This window comes from Camelus bactrianus, chromosome 2 (genome assembly GCF_048773025.1).
Source record: "Camelus bactrianus isolate YW-2024 breed Bactrian camel chromosome 2, ASM4877302v1, whole genome shotgun sequence".
Lineage (NCBI taxonomy): Eukaryota > Metazoa > Chordata > Mammalia > Artiodactyla > Camelidae > Camelus > Camelus bactrianus.
The window spans coordinates 79,249,145-79,276,852 of NC_133540.1; the positions used below are offsets into that span (position 1 = coordinate 79,249,145).

The window sequence follows — 27,708 nt, forward strand, 5'->3', positions numbered from 1 at the left end:
TAAGAATTACTGAGTTTAATTTTTTTCAAAATTTACTCTATTTCAAATAATTCTAATCATCATTTATAGATGAATAGAACATTTTGATTAAAAGATTTAGAGAACTAATGACTTGATTATAGGAAGTTATTTGATTTATTTCATTTAATACCATTATGTATATGATATAAAATAAATTAAATTTTCTACATGACAAATCCTCAAATATAATCTGTTTGAATTCTGAATAATGCTACAATTAGAGTATGAATAGCCAATAATATAAATATAATATAAATACATACCAGAAAGTTGATAGCAGATACTATGACTTGCCTGTTTCCAAATGCTACAAAGCAGAAAAAGAAAATGTTAGGTAAACACTCAGTTTTTGGATTGCATACTACAGATATAATTCAGGCAAGGCTTACTGACTATCACTACCCTCTAATCAAAAGTACTATGTGATATATAATTAACCTTTTGGGATGATACTTTTGTAGTCTAAAGAGATGGTAATTTCCACATAATATTTTTCTTCTAGTAAACTAATGATATTTAGGATATAAATGGAATCTATTTTTAATTTGCATTATTAAACTCTTTGATGGCCTATTAATCTATCTCATTGTCACTTTAAAAAGCACATTAGTATGACCTAACATAATGACAATCAATATCTCTTTTAATGTTCAACAGTAAAAAGAAAAATGCTAGTAATAGTAATTTTTATTTTTGCATTGATGTTTTACAACAGGCAATATGTTAGTGTTTTATAATTTTTCTTCATAAAAACAAATATATGAAGTAAGTATCATTGTTCTCACCTTACAGTAAAGAAAAATATAGTTTAGGTAGCTTGCCACATCATATAAATAATAATGGACAAAATGGAATTTGAAACCGGGTTCTAAATTCACCTTGTTCATGGTGGAGAAGTTGGGATATACAAAACTAATGAAAAATAGAATTATCTAACAAGCTCATTATCTGTATTAACAGTTGAATTTCTTCTAGTTTTATGTGTGTGTACATGTAAATTGTATTTATTTATATAAACACATCTACAAATAAAAATTAATGTAATGCCTCACTTTGAATCTTGGATTTTTTTATGTAAGCGCATATTCAAGGACTTTTCATAATTCATTGAACATTTATTGTCAAAGGTATGATAGAATCTGCTTCATAATAATGTACAGTGTGGTTAGCTCTTAAAACATTAACTTATTCAATTGCTGCATAGTTAGGGTCACTTTAATTTTATGTGTAATAGACAATACTGCTTCAAACATCTTTCTGTATAAATCTTTTACTGAAGTCCTATTAACATGAGTTAGAAACTCAAAAGTATAATTTAGTTAAAAGTTATATAAGTATTAATACATGGATATATGTATGAAGTACATATTAAAAACATATACATGTATTAGAAGTTTTGTTTTTATAAAGTGCATGTATATAATTATAAAATAAAATACATTAATGAAGAAATTTGGGAAAGAGATAAAGGTTCAAAGGGAAAATAAACTGCATGAAAAATCCCACCATCCATGAAAAACTAGTTAATATTCAGATTTTCCCCTTTGGAAATACACATATTTGTTATATACTTTTTACAATATTTGATAGAATAATTTTCTAATCACCTATTTCCTTAATGTTATGTTATATATATTTTGCCATATAATTAAACATTTTTCCCCAGCTAAATCATAATAATTAAATGATATCTATCCCTATCTACCATAATTTTTTTTTAATTTGTATCTGCTACTAGACTAAACTTTATTCATTCAACACTAGTTATTAGAAATTTATATGACAGGCTGTGTACTTGTGATAAATTAATTATTAACAGAGCCAAATACAGTCCTTACCTTAATAGAAAGTACTTTCTGATAAGGAAACAAATACTCATCATATGCTAACAAATGGAAGTTTGCAGCTTTAATAAGTGTTACTAGGAAGAATCTATGCAATATTTAATATAAAAGCTAAAAAGAAGGATTTGTTGTAATCAGGGAAATCAAAGAGGACTCTGAGCACATGACTGAGCTTTGACCTAAAAAAAGATTAGATATTAACACAAAGAAGAGAGGGATTCAGAACATTTCATGCATCAGAACTGTGAAGGTATGCCTAGTTCTCATTTTTTAATGAAAAAAATTATGTGGTAAAAGCAGGTACTGGGCCACAGTATAACTTTATAAGATTTTTATATTAATTTCCAGAAAAAAACCCGAAGTAACAGATAATATAATTTGAAACAAACTTTCTAGAAAAAAATTAGCCACCATTAGAATTTGCTATAGTATTTTTATAATTTGTATATTCTACATTTAGATAGGCAAAAAATAGGACATTTTTCCTTGACCATTTTTGATATTAAACATTTGTGTATTAAGTTTTCTGAACACATGCATTCTGGTTTGTGGTTAATGGAACATTTCTGCTATTGGGCAGTTCAATTGTGATAATGTATTTTTCTTAATTACCTTTAAACATTGTTCAAGAAGTATGAAAAATGACCTCCCTAATGGTATATGTGTCAGAAATACATACCACTAAGGTTTTTTCTTTTGTATTTAGATTGTGTGTGTATCTGTGCAAATGTTACTTATTTTATGCAGTCAAATCTTTTGAGAGTAGGGTTATAGAAAATGTGAAGCTGTTAGTACAGAGGATACAGAAGTGGAAAAAAAAAAAAAAGACCAGTTGATGTAAAAGACACAGAGCAACAGTTTAAATTATGACAACATAAAAAAGAACAGAAAATTAGTAACCATAGTTATAATAAAGAAAAATACCCTGAATTAAAGATGAGTATGTAAATCAAAAGAATATATATACATAAAGTGAAAGCACATTAAAAATAATGATGAAAGAATTAAACACACATGAAAAATAAAACCACTGTTTATTTCTTCTGATTGTGAAGGTAAAATGGAGAAAGATTACATTGTAAGCATGCAGGTTTTAAAGATAATTTTCAAGGGAAAAGATGTAAAAGTTGGCTCAACTATTCTGTAGCTCTACGTATCTGAACTTAATGAAACACCCAATTGGAGTACAATGTTTTAATATGAAGGAATTTCTAGCTTGTTTAATTAGTATGTTTGTTTCATTTCCTTAAATATGATTGACTAATAAGATTACAACTACTTAGCTGAAAAAGTTTAATTTGTACTCTTTTGTCACTTTGTCACAGTCTTCTTAATTTTTTTTAAATTTCAGATTCAATAGTTATTTAGGGAATAGGTTTTTAAGTATCTAGTTTCAAAATTTGTGTTTAAAATTTTTGATACTGTGTTTTAAGGTTTATTTCATCTCATCTAAAGATAGTGTAGTTTGTACTATTTCTACTTTGTAGGGACAGCATTGAATTTTTACAATCTAATATATGATCCATTTTTAAAATATTTAATCTATAAATTAAAATCAAAGAGTTATAAAAGGGGGGAAATCAATCTTTAAAAATCTTAGGCAGAGTTAATGCAAGGAAAGATTTTTTTTGTAGTGTTACTACAGGAAAGTAAAATTCGTAAGAAAATATTAAACCTAACGAATGTCATAATCTTCTAATAAATTAGATTTGTTGGATTCGATTATTTTCCTGCAATGTGGGCTAATTAAGTTGGTATGGACTGAATGGTGTCCCCCAACATTCAGATGTTAAAGCCATAACCTTCAGTATGATGATGTTTAGAGATGGGGCTTTTGGGGAGTAATTAAGTTTAGGGATTAGTGCCCATATGAGAAGTGATGCCAGAGAGCTCGCTCGCGCTCTCCATCTCCCTCTCCCTCCTCGATCTGTGTCTCTACCGTATGAACGCACCAGGGAACCCAATCTGCCAGCACCTTGATCTTAGACTCCCCAGCCTCCATAGTTGTGAGAAATAAATTCCTCTTGTTTAAGCCACTCAATCTGTAGTATTTTGTTATACAGCCACGGTTGCCTAAAACAACTACCAATTTAAGATACAGAAGCTTCTCCTGCTTAGATCAAAACTAAAGGTCAAATTGATGTGATGTTTTTCCTCCATAAAGATGTCTATCCAGAATCTACCTGTCTGGCTGATTGGGGGTTGGCTAACCTTTTGTTCAGATTACTGCTTTCTGTGTCCAAACTGCAGGTTCTGTTCCAGTTGTTTGCTGGTTGTGAGTGAACTGAATAACAGATGTGCAGTTACCAACCACCATCAAATGTCACAGACCATGATGTGCATCTGTTATTTATAGAGTGATATGTGGACTGAAGAGCTAGTTGCAAAATTTGTACTTTATGCAGTTGCAATTAACATATATGGTAACTAAATTTACAGCATGGTCTTGGGGGCTGGTATTATTTAACTAAACCATAAAAACTGAAATTCATGCATATCAGAGCCATGCAAAGCACAGAATGCCATTACATGCTATTCACTCTCTACTTGGAATCAGTGTTGTGATGCTCTGTGTATTTTCACAGAATTAAAGTCCTGCTTATATCATATGCATTTAAAAGTCTTGCACAAAGTAAAATTAACCTTTTAGGACCTTATTTTCCTAATACATAGTGGGAAATATTAACACTTACATAATAATGTTTCTCATTACAAAATAAATAGCAATTCTGTTGTCTTTGACAAATAATGTTTTCCAAAAATATTTTGCATATATTAACACAATCAATCTCTATTATTTTGTGTCAGATATATGAACGTAGCATTTTTCAGAGGCTTCTCTTCTTAAACATACTATGGATCAAAAATACCACTTTTTAAAATTTTACTATTAATGTTCTAAAGTGAGTAACTACATCTGATAAAATATTTTAAAAATCAGATGGAGTTTGTGAAATCATGGATATTATCCTCAGTATTCATAGTTAGTTTGTTAGTATATAGAAGAATTAAAGTTTTGAACATTGCTATCATTTACTCTGATTGCTGAACTAGATTTGCTGATCTTGGCAAAGAAAGACCCTGAATAATTTAATACTCTGTATCAGTGCTTCAAGCAAAGATACTAATTTATTTTAATATCTTTAAGGTTTAATTATTTCATAAAATCCAAAATACAACCTGAATACATCCTTTATATCCATTTATTTCAAACTTTATAAACTAGAAATAAACCACAAAAATAACTGCTAATTAAACATGAAATTTCAACATGTAACACTAGGGCTCTACCGTGTGTGGCTTGTGGGCTGCAGTAAAAGCTGAAGAGAGAAAAGTCCACAGTATATAAAAGAAGTGGAAGTTTTTTTATCGGGGCAAATATTTTCCCCCCAAGTTTAGAAACTGAGGATTTAAGTTTGATCTAGTGTCTATTTCACTAAATTACTTCATCTGAGTCAAGGGCCAAGACATTTGATACAGTTATAAATAGGAAACAATATGTCACATAAAAAATGCCTCTATTTTTTTCTTTTTGAGTTATACTTAAAAGAATACATTATTTACTTATTTTTAAATCCCTGATATTTGATTGCACATGATTATGTGATTACATAGAATGTTTCTTTTTCATCTTTACCCCTTCATTTTACTCTCCATCATTTTGGAAGTTTATAATCAACTTGTATTTTTTTTTCTAGAGTTTCTATGGAAGGAAAACAAATCAAAGTATATCAATAAAATTTGTTCTTTTAAACCTACATAAAAATTTAATAGAGTATGTGTGAAAGCAATTTAAAATTGGCATTTTTTCATTTTTTATCATTAAAACAGAATCTCTTGAAACCAGTGTATTAGAACATTTGCAAGCACATGTTAAACCACATACTAAAGCAATAAGTGAAAGTTTTTGAGTTTAAAAGATCTTTTGCATTTTTTCATCACGATAGAGTGGAAATCTTCCTGTCTTCACAGTCCTTAATGTGTGCCATGTTGTTCATCATTTCTATGTAGTTTAGAGCAGAGTTTTAATATTGGCAATTTAGGATGGGGTTAGATAAGAAGAAATTCTACATACATGGTGGTGTATACTGTGGGTGATTAATGTAGTAGGCAATCCAAGAAGTGAATCCCCAATAAAAGGCACAACTCTACAAATAACAAAATAAAAATTAGAGGGTATACACACACACACACACACACACACACACACACACACACACACACTTATTTGATATCACTAAGAAAATACATTTCTTTGCTGGGCTCTTGTTAATATAAGAAGGTATTTAGGAAATAGATAAATATAATGATGTATTTTAGGAAGATTTTTCAAGAATATTTTTTCTATCAAGTAATATATATAAGGGAAGTAATAAAAATAATAAATAATATCTCACAAAAGGTATACCAATAGCCATTTCCAACAGTAAAGAATAAAAGAATGAATTATCTAATCATTAGTAATAATGTTGCCTGATTGATTATAAAGAAGAAATGGCCTGTTTTAATATGATCAATTTTAATAACTTCTGTCAAAAGAGAAGCTAGACTAAATGATTTTGAGGTTTCTAAGAATTCATTACAATTACAATAGAATGTGTGCTTTGTTGAAATTTTTAGAAAACAGATTTTTGCCAAAATCTAGGAAGATTTTAGTAAAGACATAACTCCTTTTGGTACTAAATTTTAAATTGGAAAATAGATAAAAATAAATTTTAATTTGAATTGCAACATGTTATCTAATGTACATTTCCACTTCAATGCTTCAGAAAATTTCCCATCTTCTTGAGAGTTATATGATGGTTAATAACTCTTGCAGTCATCATTTTTTGGAAGAGCAAAAGCAATGTCATTACATTGATGACAATCATAAAGATAGGGTGTAGTACCATCATTTTAATCACACATGCGTATATTTACAGGAGAGTTATATATGAGATTCCTCCTCTTCAAATGGCACTTGGTCTGAATTCAGTGCTAAGTACTTCCAAAATTGAAGGTGTCTAAAAGTATGTAGCTTGTAACATAAAGTCATGGCAAATTTTTTATGTAGGTTTCTTGGTTGAGGGCAACTCCAATAAACTAGATCACCTAGGAAATGGTATTTTAGGGGCAGAATGCTTAAGATATGCCAATAGGGTTGAACAGAAAAATCTAGGCAAGAGAAATAAACATGATTAAATTACTTTGAAGATTATCCAATACATAAATTTCTCAATAATAATTATAATTACAAAACATTAATTCCCACCTTTATCAAATTTTTCAAAGGTGTATGTCCTGCAGAAACCTTGTGAACAAATAAGGTTTCCAAAAGGTATCTGATATAATGTAAACAATGACAGAAGCAGGCCAAGCTAGAAAGAAAATAAAACATAAACACATTAAATTTCCTTCCAAAAAATCTGGCTTGCCTTATGCATTAGGTGTTTATTTTACTATAATAGTCTACTTATCAGAAAATATTATTTCTGATAACTAATACATAGGTATTTGTTTCAATAATTTTATTCTCAAAATTTTCTGAATTTATTTATAAATAAAAAGACTGTTACAATAGCCTCTATAAATTTACTTCTGATGTCACTCAAGATATTTTATAATACCAGTTATAAACTGTATGTTCACACCTGCCCCCTGTGTGTGTGTATATATATATACATATGCACATTCATATATATAATTGCAAATGTGCTTCTATCAAAATGCCTCAAGATTGAAGCAAAAAATTCACAGTTTTTAAAAGTATCCAAAACCTACTTAAAATGCATTTGACATTTTATAATATTCCAAATAACTTTTTCATTGTCTGGTTGTCCTTTAGCAAGTCCCATAAATTGAAAAAGTTTGAGGTTCATTTCCTACAGAGTCAATGCAGGTTTTGTTTAGCTTGTTTTATGTTTGATTTTTGGCTACCTAACATATTGCAATATTTTGTGTGTCTCTTTGCGTATTTGTTTTTGTTGCTGTTGTTCTTATCACCTCTTTCTTGTCATTTATGTAACTATTATTTTAAAAGTAAATGTCAAATGTGATTTATGGAAGTATATTTACCTGTTTATACTAAAGAAAAATGTATTTCCATTAATATGCACCAATTTTGTCATAAAGAAAGTTATAAAATTTACTAGTTAAAATCTGATGTACCCCTTCAAAAAACAAAAATTGAAACACAACTTTCATAGAAAAAGCCATTTCAGAACTCCTATCACCGTCAGATTCCTCTCGTTTCACACTCTTAGAAGTGCCCAATGTAAAATAAATTTGTATGTAATTGGTTGGTGTATCTATTCATTCAAAACATTATTATTGAGTATTTTTTTGAATCAGGTAATGTGATAAGCAGCAAAAATTGACTAAACTTCAAAAGACATCCATTATATAACTTAAGCTCTTCAGAGGAAAAGCACAAATGTCTATGTAAATATATAAATTTAAGGCAGTAAATTGTATAAAAGAAAAACAATTTAGGAGCATATTTCTCATGGAAGGAATAGAAATGGCTGCCCTGAGTAAGAAATATTGAGCTTTATTTTAAACTGAACAAGAGATAAGGAAGAGGAGAGTAATGAGGATGGAGGGAGAGGGATGGCACGTGTAAGTTCCCTTGTGGGAAAGGGGACATAGTAGTTACCAGGATATGAAAAGTAGTCATTCTGGCTGCAGTACAGAACTCATCTACAAAACAGAAACAGACTCGCAGACATAGTAAACAATCTTATGGTTACCAGGGGAAAGGGGGTGGGAAGGGATAAATTTTGGAGTTTGAGATTTGTAAATATTAACCGCTATATATAAAAATAGATAAAAAAATAAATGTCTTCTGTATAACACAGGGAACTATATTCAATATTGTGTAATAACTTTAATGAAAAAGAATATGGAAACGAATACATGTATATATGCATGACTGGGACATTATGATATACACCAGAAACTGACACACTGTAACTGACTATACTTCATTTAAAAAAAAAAAAAGAGTAAAGGGAAGATAATTCGAGATGAGAAATCCGTGAGTCAAATTGTTCTCTATCTTCTAGTATCACTATGACATCAATTTGTCTTAATTCACTTAGAGTTTAGTCATTTGATCATGTTCCTATTTTTTAAACAAATCATGAACTACGTCTCAATGTAGCATCTTGAATAATTATTCTTTCTCTTTAATTTTGTATACAGAAAAGGAGAGACAGATTGACAGACAGATTACTTTCACAATATGCTAAGGACTGTAGTTATATATTCTGCTTTGATAATTGCCCTGGTCTTTTTTTTTTTATGTTTTACTTTAAAATTTGATTTTGGCTTTTGACTAACTAAAGGTAAATTGTAAAATTTTTTCCCCAGGGTATTAGTTTGGTCATTATTTCTTTCCTATGCTCCTATGCAATTTTGCCCATGTTTTTAGAGAAGTATTTATACTCAGAGCCCTATATATTTCCTCTCAATTTTGTAATTTTAAGTTTCTTTTGATACTTCTAAATTTTCAGATTTATCTTGTTAATTGTGATCATTAACTGAAAAGATGTCTACTTTAAGGTATAAAGTATTAAATATTATTAAAATACAGTTCCTTGTTTATCAACTTGTAAGTTGGCATATATACATTATTTATGGTTATCTAAAATATATTTCCCTAAAATTGAATCCACTTTAAGTGGGTTTAAAAACAACCTTTATTAACATAATGTCTGTGTAATAGTTTGTCTCCTCCTTAATCTGTATGTACCATACATATGTATTACTTACTGTACCACTGGGTGACGTAATCTTCTAGAGCTCTCTTTCATGTCATATATATATGGGATCCTCAAATAAAAGAGGAAATATATTAACAGAGGTCCTGTGTATTCAGCCAAAAATACCTGAAAATAAGAAGGTGATTTTGGTTAAACATACATTTTTCTAGACATTATTAAAGTTTACTTAGGGCCATAATAAGCATGTCTACAGACTTAGCTTGCTTCATGAACTGGTGAAATGGACAAGTGAGCATCTAATTTTTTAAAAGAATTAGACTAGGTGCTAATGCAAATAACAAGAAGTCTTCCTTGGAAGAATTAGCCAAGACTTAAGAAGAAGGACAATTACAAACAGTTAATTAAAAATAAAAATAAATATTGAACATAATATAATGATTTCCTCATAAATAGTACAAAGGAATTTTTATTTAACTAACCAAACTATTATAAGTATATTCCTTCATGTCTCTCCAGCCCTGTAAACACTTCATCGTCTTTGATAACTGCCCCTGTCACTGAATGGAATGGCCTATAGTTCCTTTCTTTTTTTTTTTTTAATCTTTTTATGAACATGTCATCTTGAACTCAATTTATTTGACCATGATTCAAATTGAAATAATTTATTTCTCTCTTTTGGAAATTTTAGACTTAATTCTAATGAGTCTGAGTAAGTAGTTTAAATGACTGCCTTCTGAATTCTGTAGTTGAGGGCCAATCAGATATGTGGAGTGAGATATCCAATCTATAGAGAGACAATCATAAGATTTGGAAAGTCTGGAAATGAGACTTTGTGATGGGAGAAAGATTAATTGACTGACTGGTTTTGTGATAACTTTCTGAATCTGCTAACTGTCCATTATTTGGTTTTGTTTTGATGCTAAAATCAGGTGAAAGTCACACTCTGAAATTGTCAGCCAGAGAAGGGAAAATAATTTCCCTATGAGGGTTCAAAGAAAAGGGAAAGAATGCAGACATGGCAATGATGAATCCAACTGCCATTACTACTTTGCTTTGTGTTTGCCAATTTTCATCATTTTCTAAGGAGGGAAACATGAAGCTATACATGTTCTGCTCAGATATGCAGGTGTGCATATTGATTATTAATGCTCTTATCTCTGGTGAGAATTTTGTATAACTATCTGGGTAGAATATATGATATAATGCACATGCATATTTAATTATATATGTGTATATATATATATATATATATATATACACACACACACACATATCAATGGCTATTTACATATGTAAGTTTCTTCAGTTATACTTTTTAAAAACAGTATTATCTCATGAGCCATGAAAGACTTTTATGTGACAGGAAAAACAATGCAACATCTGATAAATTCAGTATTAAGGTAACCTTTTTACTGACAGAATATATTAATCTATGACATACAACATGCCTGATTATTCAGATATAAATAAAAAGATATTTTCCACTTAGGGAGTGTCTGATAGGAGAGTCTAGTTAATGCTCTAGAATAATTAGGAGAGTGATTATTTTATTAAAAAAAGTTTAAAAATATTTAAATGCCTCTGATCTAGTCAAGTCAATTTTCAGCAAATTCTATAGTAATATATCAGAAATGAAAACTATGGCAAACATAGTTAACCTGGACTGAATGTCAGTCTTTGAGTTAATAAAAATGCTATCACAAATATGAGGCTTTTTGTATCAGAGGAAATTAAACTATAATCTTATCTCCATCATCCCCTTAAAAAATTGGGAACACCTGGTAGCTTACAGGAATATGTTCCAGGAGAACCAGCATCTTATCACAAATATTTTTTGTGCTGAAACATGGGGGTTAAAAGAGTACCAAAATATGAAGGAATATCCTGACATAAAAGTACTGAAGGGAAATAAAATACAGCTTTTGGACAGTGCATCTTTCAAGCAACAAATCTATTTGGATGCAAACAGAAGAAAGGAATAGAGACTTTGATTAAACATAGAAAGTAATCTGAAAATAGTTTTAGAATAAAAAGAAAACAAGAGCCAGATAGACAAATATTAGTAAAACAGACTTCTGAAACAGGAACTGATATTCTTTGACTAAAAACATGGAGAGTAAAAATATAATTAAAGCCAAAATAAACTCACAAACATATACTTACAAGTATACAGCCCAAGCAAATCAAACAAAGCTATTAAGACCAGGAACTCCATTATAATCCAGAAGTTTAGTATAGATTCTATATTCAAAATAAGCAAATATGCTCTCTTATTACTTTAAAGATATATTCTACTTTTATATTTCAGTTTATTTCCAATGTCAAATTATTTCCTTGCTTTCCCTTTATTAGTAAGTTCTCTGTATAAACTAATGTGTTGCTTTAAAAATTTTTTGTGTGTGTATATATTTTTTTATTGAAGTATAGTCAGTTTATAATGTGTCAATTTCTGGTATACAGTACAATGCTTCAGTCATGAGTTGCTTTTAAATGTAAAATTCACTATTTCTACTTAAGCAAGCTAGGCAATTAGGATTTTTTTGGAACTTCTGAGGAATATTCAACTTGGTATATGTCTAAATTGAAAAGGAAGAAGGCAATAAGCTATTTTAGAAAATATAAATTGAAACATGCTGCTACAATTGTTGTGAATTGATTAGGACTCTTGTGCTTGGACTGCCCTTAATACATTTCATTCTCCGTTTAAAAACAACTTTTTTTTAGTCCTATCATTATTAAGGTAGTGTTGGCTTTGTATGTTGTCTAAAATTGCAATTGACAGTTAAAAACAAAATAAATTGTATGTCTCACAGTTGCTTGAAATCACTGACAAAAATAAAGTAGTGCCAACCTTAACTTTCTAAAGATAGGAGAGCTATTAAGTAAAATTATGAGAACATCTCCCTATAGTAATTTTACTTTGTACTCAGTGAGTACTATGGGAAGCAATATGATACCAGAAGGCTATTTTAAAAATTTAACCATTATATGAGTAACATATAATGGAGAATTCTATTCAACATTATTCAAACAAACCATCCTGATGGGACCAGCAAGAAAAATTGATTGAAATGTTTTTCAGGAGCCAAAGAATTACTGAGTCATTGAAGAATTAGAAGGTTAGGATGTTTAAAATGGGGCTCCAGTGTAGTGACCTGGTAAATGAAGCCTGGTAACAGATGAAAAGACCACATTTTTTGAGGGTGCCTGAGAATGGAAAGACAAAAATTATTGCTTGGAAACTTTTGAAGATGGAAGTGGCTTTATAAAACCTCCAGGATTTGGATTAGAACCTAGAAGAGTTACAGTCTGGGAGTAAAGATGAGACAGAAGTAGATCTATCATCATAGGTACTGAAACTCAGTCTGAAATCATTTCAATCATAGATTCAGTTGAGTTAACTTGGACTCAATATTGCTATTAGTCCATCTGCAGAATGATAAATTATCTTTGAAAGAAGATACCATCTTCTTAGGCCTTAAGTTATCTTTCAGTTTTTTCACATCAATTTTCCTTCACCACATCAGAAGTATGCAAGTATACAAAGAGTGAAGATATTGTGACCAAAACCAAAAAAACAGTAGACATTGAAAACAGGTGAACTAAAGATTAATGAAACAGAATTGTCAAATAAGTACTTTTAAAAAACAATCTTTTAATGTAAAAAGAAAACTAAAAGTTGAGGAATAAAGCAGATATTTGAAAGCCTGAAAAGAAAAATATGAAAATGTAATATAAATCCCAGAAGGAGAATGTAAAGAGAATAATGGAAAATAAAAAGATGAAGAGATTATGGTAACTAAATTTTTAAATTAAATATATGAACCGTAGACTCAGATAACACTATAAACCCACAGCAGGATAAATAAAACCACAATCATAACTATGCATACCATAATCAAATTCCTGATAAACAGTGGGAATCAAAAAACAGAATAATGCAATTTTGTGAATTAAAGATAAAAAATAACTGCCAACATGAAATTTTTTCTGCAAAATTATTCTTCAAGAATAAAAGTTGAATAAATAGATTTTAAGATAAACAAGAATTTAGTGCAATCACTAAAGACAGAACCAGAATAAAGCACCAAAGATGTTCTTCAGGAAGAAGGATAATGATTACATATGTCAGCTCAGTATCAGAAGGTAAAACTAAACTGCAATAAAAAGGGTGAATCTAAATAAAGATTGGCCATATGAAATTATAGTGGTAGATTTTGGCTTTATATATATATATATATATATACACATATATATACAGAAAATTAAAATATGCCATTATAATAGAAAAGTCAGGAGCCCAAATATCTTAATCATTCAACTATCTGTGAAGTATCTTCACATTAGTAAACTTAAACAATTTTATTGGTGTTCAGTATTTTAAAGCTGCATATTGCAATATCTTGGGTAATCACTAGAGTTGGTGAAAAAGGATTTAGCTACCAAAAGAACAGAAAGTCTACTAGAAAAGAAAGTATGACAATCCAAATGGGGCAAGAAGAAAGGCAGAAAATGGATTATAAGACACATGAGGCAAATTAAAAGAAAATATTGTTTGACAATTAAAAAAATAGATAATTTTTTACAATTAAAAACCTATGATTAAAATTTAAAATAAAAAACTATTAAACTATTAGAAGAAATCAGAAGAAAAACTCCCAGGCCTAGGACTAAGCAAAGATTTCTTACATACGATACTGGGGGCAAAATCCTTAACAGAAGACATTGATAAATTAGGTTTGCATTAAAATTGAAAACTTTTTGCACAGCAGTAAAAATCCTGCTAAAAGGATGAAAAGAAGTTAAAACAGAGAAAATATTTGCAAACCACATATGAGACAAGGGACTTGGATGTAGAATATAAAAGGTGCTCTTTAAACTCAACTGTTGTCCCAGATAAAGAAAAACCTATGTTCACACAAACACCTACACACAGATAGGTAATAGCTTTATTTGTAACAGCACAATACTGAAAACCACTCAGTGTTTGACAATAGGTGAATAATTAAACAAACTGTTACATCCATCCAACTGGATTTTTTTATTGTAAAGTTTTTAATAGTTTTTTATAGTCATAATTTTTATTATAATTATCTATTTTAATTGTCAAACTTTTTCCTCCTATAATTATTTTCTTTTTATTTATTTTGTGTTTATAAGTTACAGTTTTAAGTACTATTAACAAAAAATAAACAAGAGCTTCCTAACAAGTGAAAAAAATAATTTAAATGTTGGAAAAATTGGCCTCATTAACATATTTATAGACTTTTATTTAATACATACTCCACTGGAAATAAATTATATGACATTTATATAATTTATATAATATTAATATTTCCAAATCACTCTGAGTAGAGAGCACTTCAGTTCTTTACTGTCTATACCCAAAGTTGAAAATCACTTAGTTTCTGAAAGACATACTGACAAGCATCAGCAGTGGTCAATCTGAGATGCTATTGACATTGTGTCATTCAAGCATGAGGGGAGAGAACAAAATACTGAAAACCACTCTATGTTTGACAATAGGTGAATAATTAAACGGAGTCTGTTATATCCATCCAGCTGAGTACTACTCACCAATAAAAAGAAGCAACAACCAGGATGGATGGAAAGGGCACTATGCTTAGAGAAAAATGAACATCAATCTCAAAAATTTTTTTGATTCTGTTTATATAGCATTCGCCAAATGACAAAAATATAAAGATGAAAAACAGATTGGTGGTTGCCCCAGGACAAGAAAAAGAGGATGTGAATATAGAAGGGTCACATGAGGGAGTTCCTTTGTGGGAATGAACAATTCTGTATCTGATTTTTGTTGGTAGATATGTTAATATATGCAAGAGCTAAACTGCATAGGACTGTACACATACATGAATGAATGTAAAAGTGGTGAAAACTGAATAAGATCTTTAGTTAAGAGGATTTGTATGATGGGAATTATATTATTCTAGTAAGCCTTTTTTCTAAGTCTTTCAGTAAGCTCCATGAGACAAGAATTTTCTCAGTATTCTGTAACAATGCACTCTTACTTGATGAAAAATATTATTAAAATCTTAATTTTGATTTTGCTAAATTAGAGATTTTTTTCTTAAAAAAAGAAAACATGATAATGGTTTTATTATAGGAGCACATTTTAATATTTTATAAATGTGCAAGAATGTTATGTGTGGTAAAATATTCCTTTTATTGTATAATTTAGTTGATGTAAAGTGGGTGTGATTGCAACACAATGTGTATATTTTGGGCATTAATAGGACTGACTCATTTGGAGCAAAAGAGTGTGTGAACCATAGTGTTGATTTAAAAATATCCAGCCTATTTTTGGAGGTTTCTTTGTCACCTAAATGACTTTCCTTTCAAATAAGCTATAATTTTCTAGTACAATTGTCATAGAATTCCACCTTAGCACTTTTTATCCTTAGTGCTTATCCACATGATACAGCTGGAATTTCTAATGAACTCAGTTAATGCTACTCACTCTGACACAACTTCTGTAGACAGAATTCCCTTTTCATCATAAGTGGACAAAGACTCTGAATATTTTAACCTTTGAAGATCAAAATCTGCTTGTCTCAAACCTCTTTTAGCAGAGGTTGTAGGTATCACATTTAAGTATTAAACCTTTTGGTTACAGGATGCATGCATTAATAGGTTGTTTTATGAACATTATAATTCACCTCACAAGGATTCAGAATATTCTAAACTCAGTTTTTAATGCAACAAATTAGTACTCAAAGCCTCAACAAATCTCGGAAACTAAAGCGACCATTTAACCAAACACACTAAAAGTAATTATCTAAATACAGGAAGATGTTAAAGGAGAGATTGCTAGAAAAGTAAAGGTGTGACATTTTGATTAATGAATGTAAACTTGAACTTTTCTTTTTGAGAATTAAATAAAGACATATAAATTATCCTGTGATTGTAATAATTTTAAAATTGATTGTTGCACTATGAAGGGAAACAAAGCACTATGCTGGCAAAAAGAAAGCCATTTTGAATAGAAAATATTACAAGTATAATCACGTAACAAATATAAAGTAGAATGTAATCAGAAAAAAATCTTTCAAGTCTGAGAAATACCAAGAAGATAGGTTTAATTTAATTGAAGAATGATTGCACTATTTCTGTATATCAGTGTTAAAATTGTTTTTCAGATTAACTCCTTTACTGCCTGTCAGTAAATATCACAAGTATTTCCTCTTGCTACTGAAGCTATTCCATCTATCTATTCCATTATTCATGAATACTTCATTATTTGTGAAGTAGTGTCAAGTATTTTCTCTGTTTCTTAGTCCTCTGTGTCTTATAATGTAGTCTTCATTCTTCTAATGCCATTGGATTCAGTTGCCACCACTCTGAAAGCCCCTCCTTCAAGACGGTGAAAAGAACACTCCACTTCCCACAACTCAAAGTCTTACTACTTAACTCTGTTTTCAAAATGTCCTCCCCACTTCCTTGGAACATTTTTTATTGAATGTTCTATCTCCCCTCTTTCCAATGAGAAAACCATCTTCATTATCCCCAAGCTCTTAAAAGGAAAAGTTAAAGAAAATACCATTTAACTGACAAGGCATAAGGAAAGCAGAAATGAGGCCATCAATCATAAGACAGATTGAAAATTTGAAAGGAACTTATCTTCTTATTTTCAACCATGTATATCCATTGCTCCAATTCTTGAGTGAAATTTTGGCCACTCACCATAGTAAGAATGGAAAATTTAAAATACCATTAGAACAATATTATGTTTCACTATGAATTTATTTGACAGAAAATGTCCTCTCTGTCAGCACATTATTCACATCAAAATATGGGATATGTATATTGCATTTCAAACTGATACTTACTGTAGTCCAACTGACTTGCCGACCTAGGTCTGTAAAATAGAGTGTGACAATGGAGGAAGTTGCAATACTTTGAATGGTTACGTAGTCCTTCAAAAAAGGCCCACCTTAAACAACAAGGAAAGGTTATTTTAATACAATTTCAAGGCATAATGATAAATAATTTTTAATGTGAAACTGGTGACAGCTAAGGATGACTTTTACATAGAAATTGTAATGTACAATAAACATTTAAAGTAAAATAAAATGTGAATAAACTCATTTTATAAAGTATATCTGGCAAATTTTCAAATACACATGGTTTCCCATGCTATCTAAACAAAGTGCAAGTTCCCACTAGCTACTACCCTATTGTGTTCTGAGAAAATGTAATATTAGGTAGTATCATAATCAAATATGATATGAGTTTTTTTAAGTATAATTTTATGTGTCAGTATACATAGATATCAACTGCCCTATAAGTGATTTTATTATAGGATAAGTTAGAGTAGAATGATTTCAATGACCATTGCAAAACACTAGGGGATGGACATGATTCACTTTTTTAAAAGATCACTATGGATGTTGTGTGGTAACTGGGAAGAAAGGAAGCAAGATTGCTTAGGAGGAAGCCAAAATTCATCAAATAGGAGGGATGATGTTTGGATTAAGGTGACACTGGTGGAAATGTTAAAAATTCATCCATGCCAGATTTACTTTGAAAATAGAGCATGTTCAACTTGAGAGGAGAGTATTCAGTGGAATATAGACAATGCTTAGATTTTTGGCCTGAGCACTTAGGTGAATGACAATCTCATTAACTCTCATGAAGAAGATTGGGGAAGGATGGGATTTAAGGTGAAAATGAAGATTTCAGTGAGGGTGTGTTTAGTGTTTGATATCTATTAGACATTCAGGTGGGAGCAGTCAAATACATACTTGGGTAGCTGTGTCTGCAGATATTTAAAAGTCATTAACATTTAAAGCCATGGGGCATGATGAGATTATTTATGCATTCAGTTTGAAAAGAAGGGAATGGAAACTGAGACTGAGCTTTCTAGCACTCCAGGCTTTTAAAGTAAGAGAAATATACAGCAAAGATTACTGAGAAGGAATTTCTCATGAAATAAGAGGAAAATAAACAGAACTGATGTCCAAAGACTTGTAAAGGAAATGTTTCTTTCTTAAATATGAATACTAGACAAGTTTGGCATGTGTATACTGAAAGATATGTACAAAGATGTTCTTTTTAGCATTAGTTGTAACAAAAACATTGTAAAAATCTTAAATGTTCATAAATAAGATATGGACAACTATATTCTGTTTTAATCAAAGGTGTACTGTACAGAAAGAAAAATGAGTAGATTAGAGCAATATGTACCAACATGGATGAATCTCACAAGTATAGTGCTATTATGTTGTTATCATTGTCATTTTTTATTTATATTATACTTTATGCTAACCTATTTGTGATTTATTTTATCTCCAATCATGAAAATGTGTCATTTTATTCTCTATTATGGAAAGAAAGGCTAAGATGTTAATTTATGACTATTACTAGGTGATTTTCAAAATCCAAGACATAGATTTACAATCATAATTATAAGTATTTAAAGTAAGATAAAAATATACAATTGTTATATATTAATTTTGATAAATCCAATATGAATATAATGGGCATCATTTGTTTGATTAGCTTATGATAAATGACTTTAAAAGAGATCATCTAGGTCGGCCTGAGCTAATAACAGCTTCTTTGCATCTGCATGAAGGAGTCATAAAGAGAAATACTGAGATTCTATATATTAGGGAGAGTCACTGTACCATTGCTGGTTTAAAAATGGAAAAGAGCCACATGGCAAATAATGCAGGTGGCCTCTAGGAACTGAAAGCCAACAAGAAAATAGGGAACTCTGTCATATAACCACAAAAGATGGCTTTGCCACCAAGATTGAAGATGGGAGTAGTATTTTCTCAAGTCTTTAGATGAGAATTCAGCTCAGCCAACACCTTGATTCTAGACTTGTGATAGTTTGAGCATAAAATCTAATCTTACTGTATCTTCAAGCTAATAACTGAGTGTTGTTTTAAGCTGATAAATTTGTAGTAATTTGTTGCACAGCAATAGGAAGCAAATGTAACATGGTTCAAGGTAAAGACTTTGATATTCGGATGGTCAGTAATGTCATTGTGACAATCTCATATAACAACAAGAAATGTTACTAAGGACAGACACTTCTGATGGCTTTGTAGCACTTGAAATTGTGATGAAAACATCTTTACAAAATGCATCTATTGACACCTTGGGGGAGGCAACTCCTCTATGACCCTTGCTGATTTCAAAAAACAGAACATTGGCATTATATATTTAAAATATGAACCCATCTATATGATATTTGGATAAAACAATTTAGCAGAATTCAGACATATCATTCATCACACCATTCTTAAACTCAGTAATCAGGGACCCCTTTCCTTGGCATCCCATGCCTGTGTTGTCTTCTAAAGGGAAAAGAATATGTCTAGAGAACATAGAGTCCAAGAAGACGTGTAACGGAAGCCCATGCCATTTTTCTATATCATATTTTGGCCATTTATAGACCCTGAATTTCCTGCCTAAATTAATTCAAATAGAAGAGTAATACATCTTTGGGGTTCATTTTCTCCCAAGAATGGGCGAGACGTAAGGTGCATACCTTTAAACCCGGGGGTTTGCAAGGCTATTATATAAAAAGATATGGATGGTTGGCGTCAGTGAGGTGAAGAGAAAGACCAACTCTACTCATACTTCACACCTTTCTACTGTACAAATCTAAGGAATCTAAGAGTTAGAAATTTACCCCTGTATTTCCAGGACATTATGAAGCATATTAATCACAGTAGGAAGAGAACACATTTTAGTTGCCAGTTTGTATGACATATTTATTGCAGTGATGGCTGCAATTTTTCACCATTACCATATCAACACCGTTTACAATATGGCTTATAGTTCCTTCTGTTGAGTTGGTGTCTATTTCTCCACCCCTTGAATGTAGCTAGCCTAGTGTCTTGCTTTGGCAAACAGAATGTGGGGAAAGGGATCATATGTCATTTCTAAGCCCAGACCTCAAGAATTCTTGAGTGTTTGTGCTCACTTACCTGTACCTCTGATCCCACCATGAGAACAAGTTCAGAACATTCTGCTGAAACATGAGAGACCACATAGGGCAGAAAAGAGTGGCTGCAGTTGTGACCACCTTACACCAGTCAGTCCTCAGCAGTCCACCAGCAACTGTAGCTGTATGAGTGAGCCTAGCCAGGTAAGGCCAAGTCTAGCCCAGCTCAGCAGAACCACTTAGCCAAATGAGTGTTTGCTATTTTTCCCATAAAAATAGGCTTCCTCTTTTATTTATGTTTCAGCAATGTCTTGTGTGACGAAACTTTAAAAGGCTCAAAATTCACATTGATATCATTGCTCATAGTACAATCATTCTGGCAAATACATCCTGGCAGCAAATAGATGTAAATATCTTGCTCTATTTTGCTGCTGTCTTTTTTGCCTTAATGTTAATAGTTACAACTATGATTAATGAAGCATCTACCATGACAAATTATTATAGTGCTTTACAAACATGATCTTACTTAATACTTATAACTCCAAAAAGCCACCATAAGTTAGTCTTTATTAGCTCTACTTTACAAAAGAAGACCCTATGGATAAATAGGTAGAAGAGTCAAATTTAAAATTCTGAGTTACTCCAGATAACCTCTTCTTTGCACCATATCCTGCTTATCTTACTAAATTAATTGGTTCTTCTTTTCAAATATGTCGTCACATTCCTATCCAAGGACACTTAGAGGTCTATACTTTATTCAGACCACTTCCTGGTACACTCAAACCAGATATATAAATATAAGGGGATAGTAAATAGTCACATTCACTGGAAAGGTTAAACTAACAGAAATTCCCCAGTCGCTAATAGTGTCCTTCAAATTGAAATTTCACTTAACATTGATGCCTGTGGCATTGTTTTCTGTATTGTTAAGAGTCAAGTTCAGAAAACAGTACCACTATTTCACTTTATGTTATTTCAACATCCATGTGTTGAAAGGCATTTATGTGCCTGGCACATACTATATGCCCTGCAGAGGCAAAAATAAACAAGACAATGATTCTTCTTCTTTAAACACTAGTAAGATAGGAATTTATCTTGAACACTCGAGCTTGGAAGAATTTGACACCATCAACAAAGTGTGACTTACAAGAATGCCATGGATTCCTGTCTTTTCAGCATAGAGATCTCAGAGAAAGATGGACTGTTTAAGATGGCAATGAAAACAGCACAACATCTTAGATCCAAGAAGATCATCATTTGTCCTTAAGTGAATGTGATATTTGAGAAATAGCCTGAATATTAGCAAAAGCACCAGAAAAATAAAATTCAGTTCACGACTATATGGAAAAATTTAGAGACTGAAATTCCTTCACAGATGCTTCTTATACATTTACAGTTAGGAACACGAACTGAGTAGTCCTCCACAATTTACATTTTACCCACAGCTTTTATTTAACAAGTCCAAATTTAAGGTCAAGTTGATGCAATGTCAATAATAAGATTCTTAGCAGGACTCATTTTTAAGTGTGTCTATTTAAAAATGTTTCTGAATGGAGAATAGAGTTTGACACTTCAAAAATCTTAAGGTTTATTAATGGATATAATACTTCTCCTTATAATTCATTTATTTCTTCTCCTCCTTACCTCCCTTATTCTGCTTTTAAACAGAAAAAAAAAGGAAATGGAGATAGGCTGTATCAATGAGAATAAATTAGGACTCAGTGGAATGAAGGAATGTAGCAGTAAAATCTTTAGACACAGGAAGATGTTAGTTCACATCCTGCCTCCAGTACACACTGACAGTAAATCTGTGAAAATTATCTCTTTGAGACTAAAATTTACCACTCACAAAAGAGGAGCACTAGCTTGTTGGGAAGATCAAATGAGATAATATATTTAAGGCATTTATTACAATGTCTGCCATTTAGGAAGTAATAAGTAAATATTAGCTATTTATGACATAAAAGGGATTCTAAATTTAAAAAAAAGATCAGTGAAGTTGGTTCTTACCACGTTCTAGCTGCAGTCCAATTCGAGAGGGGTACCACTTTGGACCTATTCAAAGACAAATAACATTTGATTGTCCACACAGGTGTAAAAACATTTTAAAAGCTTCCATTGGAAGACAGATTAGATCTTAGGACATGAATAAAACTGATTATCTAGTGTCAGAAATGGAGATAGTGGTTACCTTTGGCAGGGTGCTGACAAGCTCTGATGGATGATTCTGGAAGAAAGCATGACGGGAGCTTTAGGGGTGGTGATTTTCTGCTTTTTGACCTGGGACTGATAACAATTCAGTTTGCGGCATTTATTTAGGTAAAGTGACATATGACTTATGCACCTTTTGCAAATTATTCTTCAATACAAATCTTAAATATCTTAATTTAAAACTAAAGAACTTTGATCTCATTTAAAATTCATTCAATATTGGCATGTGAAAGTGGGTTATTTTCTCTATCAAAATAATACATACTATTGACTTTTTAAATTATGGGCATATTGATCATAGCAGAAACATCACTTTAGTATCTTCTACTTATACTACTATTAGGAATAAATAGATTATTAAAGAATTCTACCTAGATAGGATAATCAAAATATCTTTAATTTGCACTGACATAATAAAAAAGTTAGTTCACAATTATCAGAATATAATTATTTTCTCTTGAAATTAATTCTGTTATTATTTAAAATCTCTATTGAAAATTTAATTCTTAACTTTGAGATACAATTTTAAGCAAATTCCCTTGATAAATAATAAATTAAAAGAAGAGTATTGTCAAAGGAATTGTTATTTTACTTTTAAAACATTACTTTCTAAAATGTCAGTAAGAGTAATGATAATATGATAAACTGGTCTATTGCAATCAATTATTTCTAAATTTACTGCAAAAAGACAACTTACGTATGTAAGTTCTCTTGGACAAATGACCCATAAGTCAAAAATCGTGATCATAAGTTAAAAGCTATTTAGGATTATATCTAAACAAAATTTAGTTATACCATGGCAAATGAGGAAGACACAAACTCTGACATTTGATTTTTTAATTAGAATATATGCAGGTAAAGACAATTTATGTTTTGTTTGTTATTTGCTAATACTTGTTTTTATTTATATAACCATTTGTTATGGAATATATGCTAACATTATTTATTGAAAAGTATTTAAAAATAGCAACTTTATTACTCATTGAAAAGCTGCTGTCAAAATATGATGCAAATGAATACAAAAGAGACTTCTACAGTTTAAATTGAGTTTCCAACTATGGATATTGGAGAAAATACAAACCTTATGAAAAATCATTTATATTTGACAGTAGTCATTGAGTACCTATTGTGAGCGTGTATTAGCTGTCAAATTGTCCATTTTAATAATATTCATGTAAAACATCATTTTCAATAACACATTATGATGCTTTTAATGATAGAAATGCCAATGCAAAGCCAACTCTATTATTCTAAGCAAATAGATCTGTCTGTGAGCTTGATGAGTCAATACTGTCTGAATACACAATGGTCAGTCAGAATTTAGAAGCTCTAAACACTTTCAGGACATAAACCATGTCCTTCTAACATTTTCAATAAAGATAAACTATAAATCTATTTCTGAAGTAAACTTGGAATTTAAAAGTTGAGCTCTTTGAACACTGTGCCATAGTGAAAGAGTGTTATCAACTGCTCTGTAATCTTTTAGATTAGTTTCAGTCATCTTTTCAAAGAGCAAAACATACATTTTCTGAAATGCTCTGTGCTTGTTGAGGGTGAGTTGGAATAGGCTGGAAGAACAGGAGAAAAAAAGACAATTCATAAAGGAAAAAGGACATGTATTTCATAAGGATTTTAGCATGTATGAATAACGCTGAGTATATTGAACTTGGACGGCTGGTTCGTACCTGAATTATGACTATGTAGTAGATCTAATGCATCCGCCAGTATCTTAAGTTACCTAAGATGTTGAACTTGACTTGTGTAACTCCTATCATATTCTAGTCATGACTTAGAGTTCTTTCCTTGATGATTGGAAGTGTTCATATCACTATGTAATAATATCCTAAATAAGTAATGTCTTCATGTAATTAAAATATATTTATTTTAATAAGATAATGTTTTCTAAATTACTGGTTATTAGTAGTTTAGTCTCATTAGTAAGTTGAAAAATAGAGTAGTGTTATTCTCAGCATAATATGCAGGAACTGAATAGAAAATACACAGAATAGGACAGAATAAAATAGGACAGAATAGAAATGGATTGCCAGGGCACTGGATGCAACATATTAGGATAAATTGTGAACAGATAGAATTTCTATTGTTTCTTGAACTTTTATTTCAATAGTTTAAATTGTATAAATGCATTTGTGTTTTACAAGACTAATATTCATTCCTTATTCTGAATCATAGTAAAAAAATGCTTGAAATCCATGGATCTCTATTATATATATTTTAAAAATTTCCTAAAGCTTTATATTATAGAACTTTTACATGAAAATTGTCATTAGTGATTGCATTAAATCCTAAGATAAAACAGATTTAAAAGGTTTGATTATTTTCTTTCTTCAAAAGGATTTGTTTTTAAATTTCTAAAGATTAAGGAACAGCGTGATGATATAAATTACATTGGATATAAACTATCTAAAATATATGGTAAACCATATTTAATCAAGTGTATATGCCAGGTAACCTGCTCTTATATTCTTTTAACCTAAGAACGTATTGATTGCCATCGTTTTTATTACAGTTAGAATTCCTTCTGTAGGATATTGGCTAACAGTGTAAATTTTAACTTAAATGCACCACTCATGCTTTCAGAGATTGAAGTTTAGAAGTGATATGTCAGCAATAGTCAAGTGAAATGTTTTATTATTGACTTACTGATGGCATGTGTTTTATCTTTGTGTAAATGAAAATATAGAGCCAATTAGTAATTAGAACATACAGACAAAAAGCATACACAGATTAAATTATTTAGTGTGGTATAGTCATAAGATACTAAAAATTATTTTGCTAGCTTTTGATTACATATGGTATTAAATACTTAACTGAAACCTATGTTTCATATTATTACTGAAAGAGGAAAAATTTAGAAGAAAAAATAGTGGAGAAATTTTTCAAAATTTGTCAGTACTCTTCGCATAACCTAGACTTGACTTCCTCACTTAAAACACCAGGTAAAACTTGCCCCCTGACCCCTACCATTTTCTTCACCACCAGTCCTACCAGGAAGGAGAATTTCTAGGAACAGTTAAAGATTAATTAAAGAAATCACTTAATTAATGTGATGGAATATCCATAGTGGACCATGGAGACTTTTGGGGAGAAAGAAAGTGATAGTGAATTTTTGTTGTCTATATCTTGGGTTCTCTGTGGCTGATGTGGTGAGATGAGATGAAGAGTAAATAGACACAGAATATAGTTCTGAAAAGTATGCTATGCAGACCTAGCTCTGTTCAATAGTTCAGTGGAAGAAAGATAAAACAATGGTCTACAAGTTTCTACATGGCTCAGTTCAGTTCCTCAAGATTCCAGAACTGAATATAGGAGAAAATAAGAGTATTTGTTTGAACTGTTCACTGTGTCCTGCCACTAGATACAATTGTTGCAGTCAAGGTCAAGGTTAATCTGGGAGATGACAGTTCTTAGGAAGAAGCAAAGTAGGTTCACATTTTCTAAGTAATTGATATATACAAGATATTAGGAAATACATTTGAAGTGTTCAGAAGATAAATATGGTACTTTTTAACAAAAACTTTAGGTAGCAATGTCTCAAAATAAATGGAGCATAAATTTAAAGTGTACCAATTGTAATTTTCGAAAACTGAAAAGAAAAATGAACTATATATAATGTGTTTATACATAATATATGTGTTTATATTATAAATACATTGTTTACTTTTTTCAGATATATGAAAGGATTATATGTATGTATAACTATGTGGATCCATTTTAAGGTTAAAAGATAAATGGAAAAAAGTTATATGGATGAATGAATAATCAAACATGAATACAAAAAAATTATTTATACTTTAAAATTGCTCCTGGAATAATGAAGTCTGGCATAATGTAAATGTGTACCAAAAGTTAATATAATTCAAAATCTCTTGATAACATTCCCTGCATGAAAATGAATAAAGAAAGGATATCACCAATAGTTGACAAAGAAGTTTTGCCAGTAAATTGAGCACAATGCATTTCATCTTCAGTGAACTTTCTTCTTACCAAATAAAATGTCAAAATAAAATAATGTAAATGCTCAAATAACATAATTAGAAGGTCATTAAAATCCTATACAAAAGAGACATTTTAAAAAATCTCTTCAACTCATGAAATGAACTTAAGTTAATCTAAAATGACTTTCTAAATTGAACCAAAGTGACTATAAATTTAATTGAAAAACAGTTGTGAGCCTAATAGTTGCTAGGTGCATTTCAAATAACATCCCATTTCAGGATAATCTTGTAAGGCAAGCAAAAAAAATAAGAGTGTAATGTGAATAAATTAAAGAAAGTACAAGCATGAAATAAAATAATTTAAAATAATTTAATTTAATTTAATGGTAGTAGTCTCCTGTGCTTGAATTCTATTAAATCAGACCTGAGTTTTGAACATATATCAAGACACAACACTTTGAAGAAAAGATACCAGGCAAGGGGCCGTTCAGAGGAAACAAAGCATGATGATTGATCTTTCATGAGATGAGTCTGAAACATCGTATATATTTCATAAGAAAAAGACACTTAGGGGAAAATGAATTTAATTTTCAAATAGTGAAAACTTAAGTAGGATAAAGACAAGGAGTATTAAAAGAAGTTAATAGAGTTAATTGGAAGAAAGAGTATTTGTGCAGGGTAAGAATGTCATTAAAAGTAGTTAACCAGTGGTTTCCTCTCATAGACATGTGTAATGTGAATATTTCAACTATAGTGTAGAATAAATTCCTCCATTTGGTAGGAAGGTGAACTGAAAAACTTTTAAGATATCCATCTATCACTTTTCAAAAAAGCATTTCATTCTATATTATTTAAAAAAGAATACCTGAAACTACATCAGGCTCTGTCAATCATCCTATTATATGTTTAATCTTTGTCTAAGCTAAATAAAAGAATACCTGAAACTACATCAGGCTGTCAATCATCCTAACTATATATATGTTTAATCTTTGTCTAAGCTAAATTAAATTTTTAAATAATTGACATAATAAGCATGAACTATTACTTATAATATG

At 30.5% G+C, this 27,708-nt stretch overlaps 1 protein-coding gene across 5 annotated transcripts in view; it reads right to left on the reverse strand.

The window, feature by feature from the left end:
- TECRL (trans-2,3-enoyl-CoA reductase like) overlaps positions 1 to 27,708 on the reverse strand; it is a 107,591-nt gene that overhangs the window by 33,015 nt on the left and 46,868 nt on the right. For all 5 annotated transcript variants that reach the window (XM_045504695.2, XM_074344102.1, XM_045504697.2 and 2 more), the window contains 6 exons: positions 22,497 to 22,541; positions 17,416 to 17,519; positions 9,618 to 9,733; positions 7,117 to 7,222; positions 5,941 to 6,013; positions 285 to 328 (listed from right to left, as the gene is read on the reverse strand). In XM_045504695.2, the coding sequence (XP_045360651.1) occupies positions 285 to 328; positions 5,941 to 6,013; positions 7,117 to 7,222; positions 9,618 to 9,733; positions 17,416 to 17,519; positions 22,497 to 22,541 (488 nt within the window). The remainder of the gene's footprint in view (positions 1 to 284; positions 329 to 5,940; positions 6,014 to 7,116; positions 7,223 to 9,617; positions 9,734 to 17,415; positions 17,520 to 22,496; positions 22,542 to 27,708) is intronic.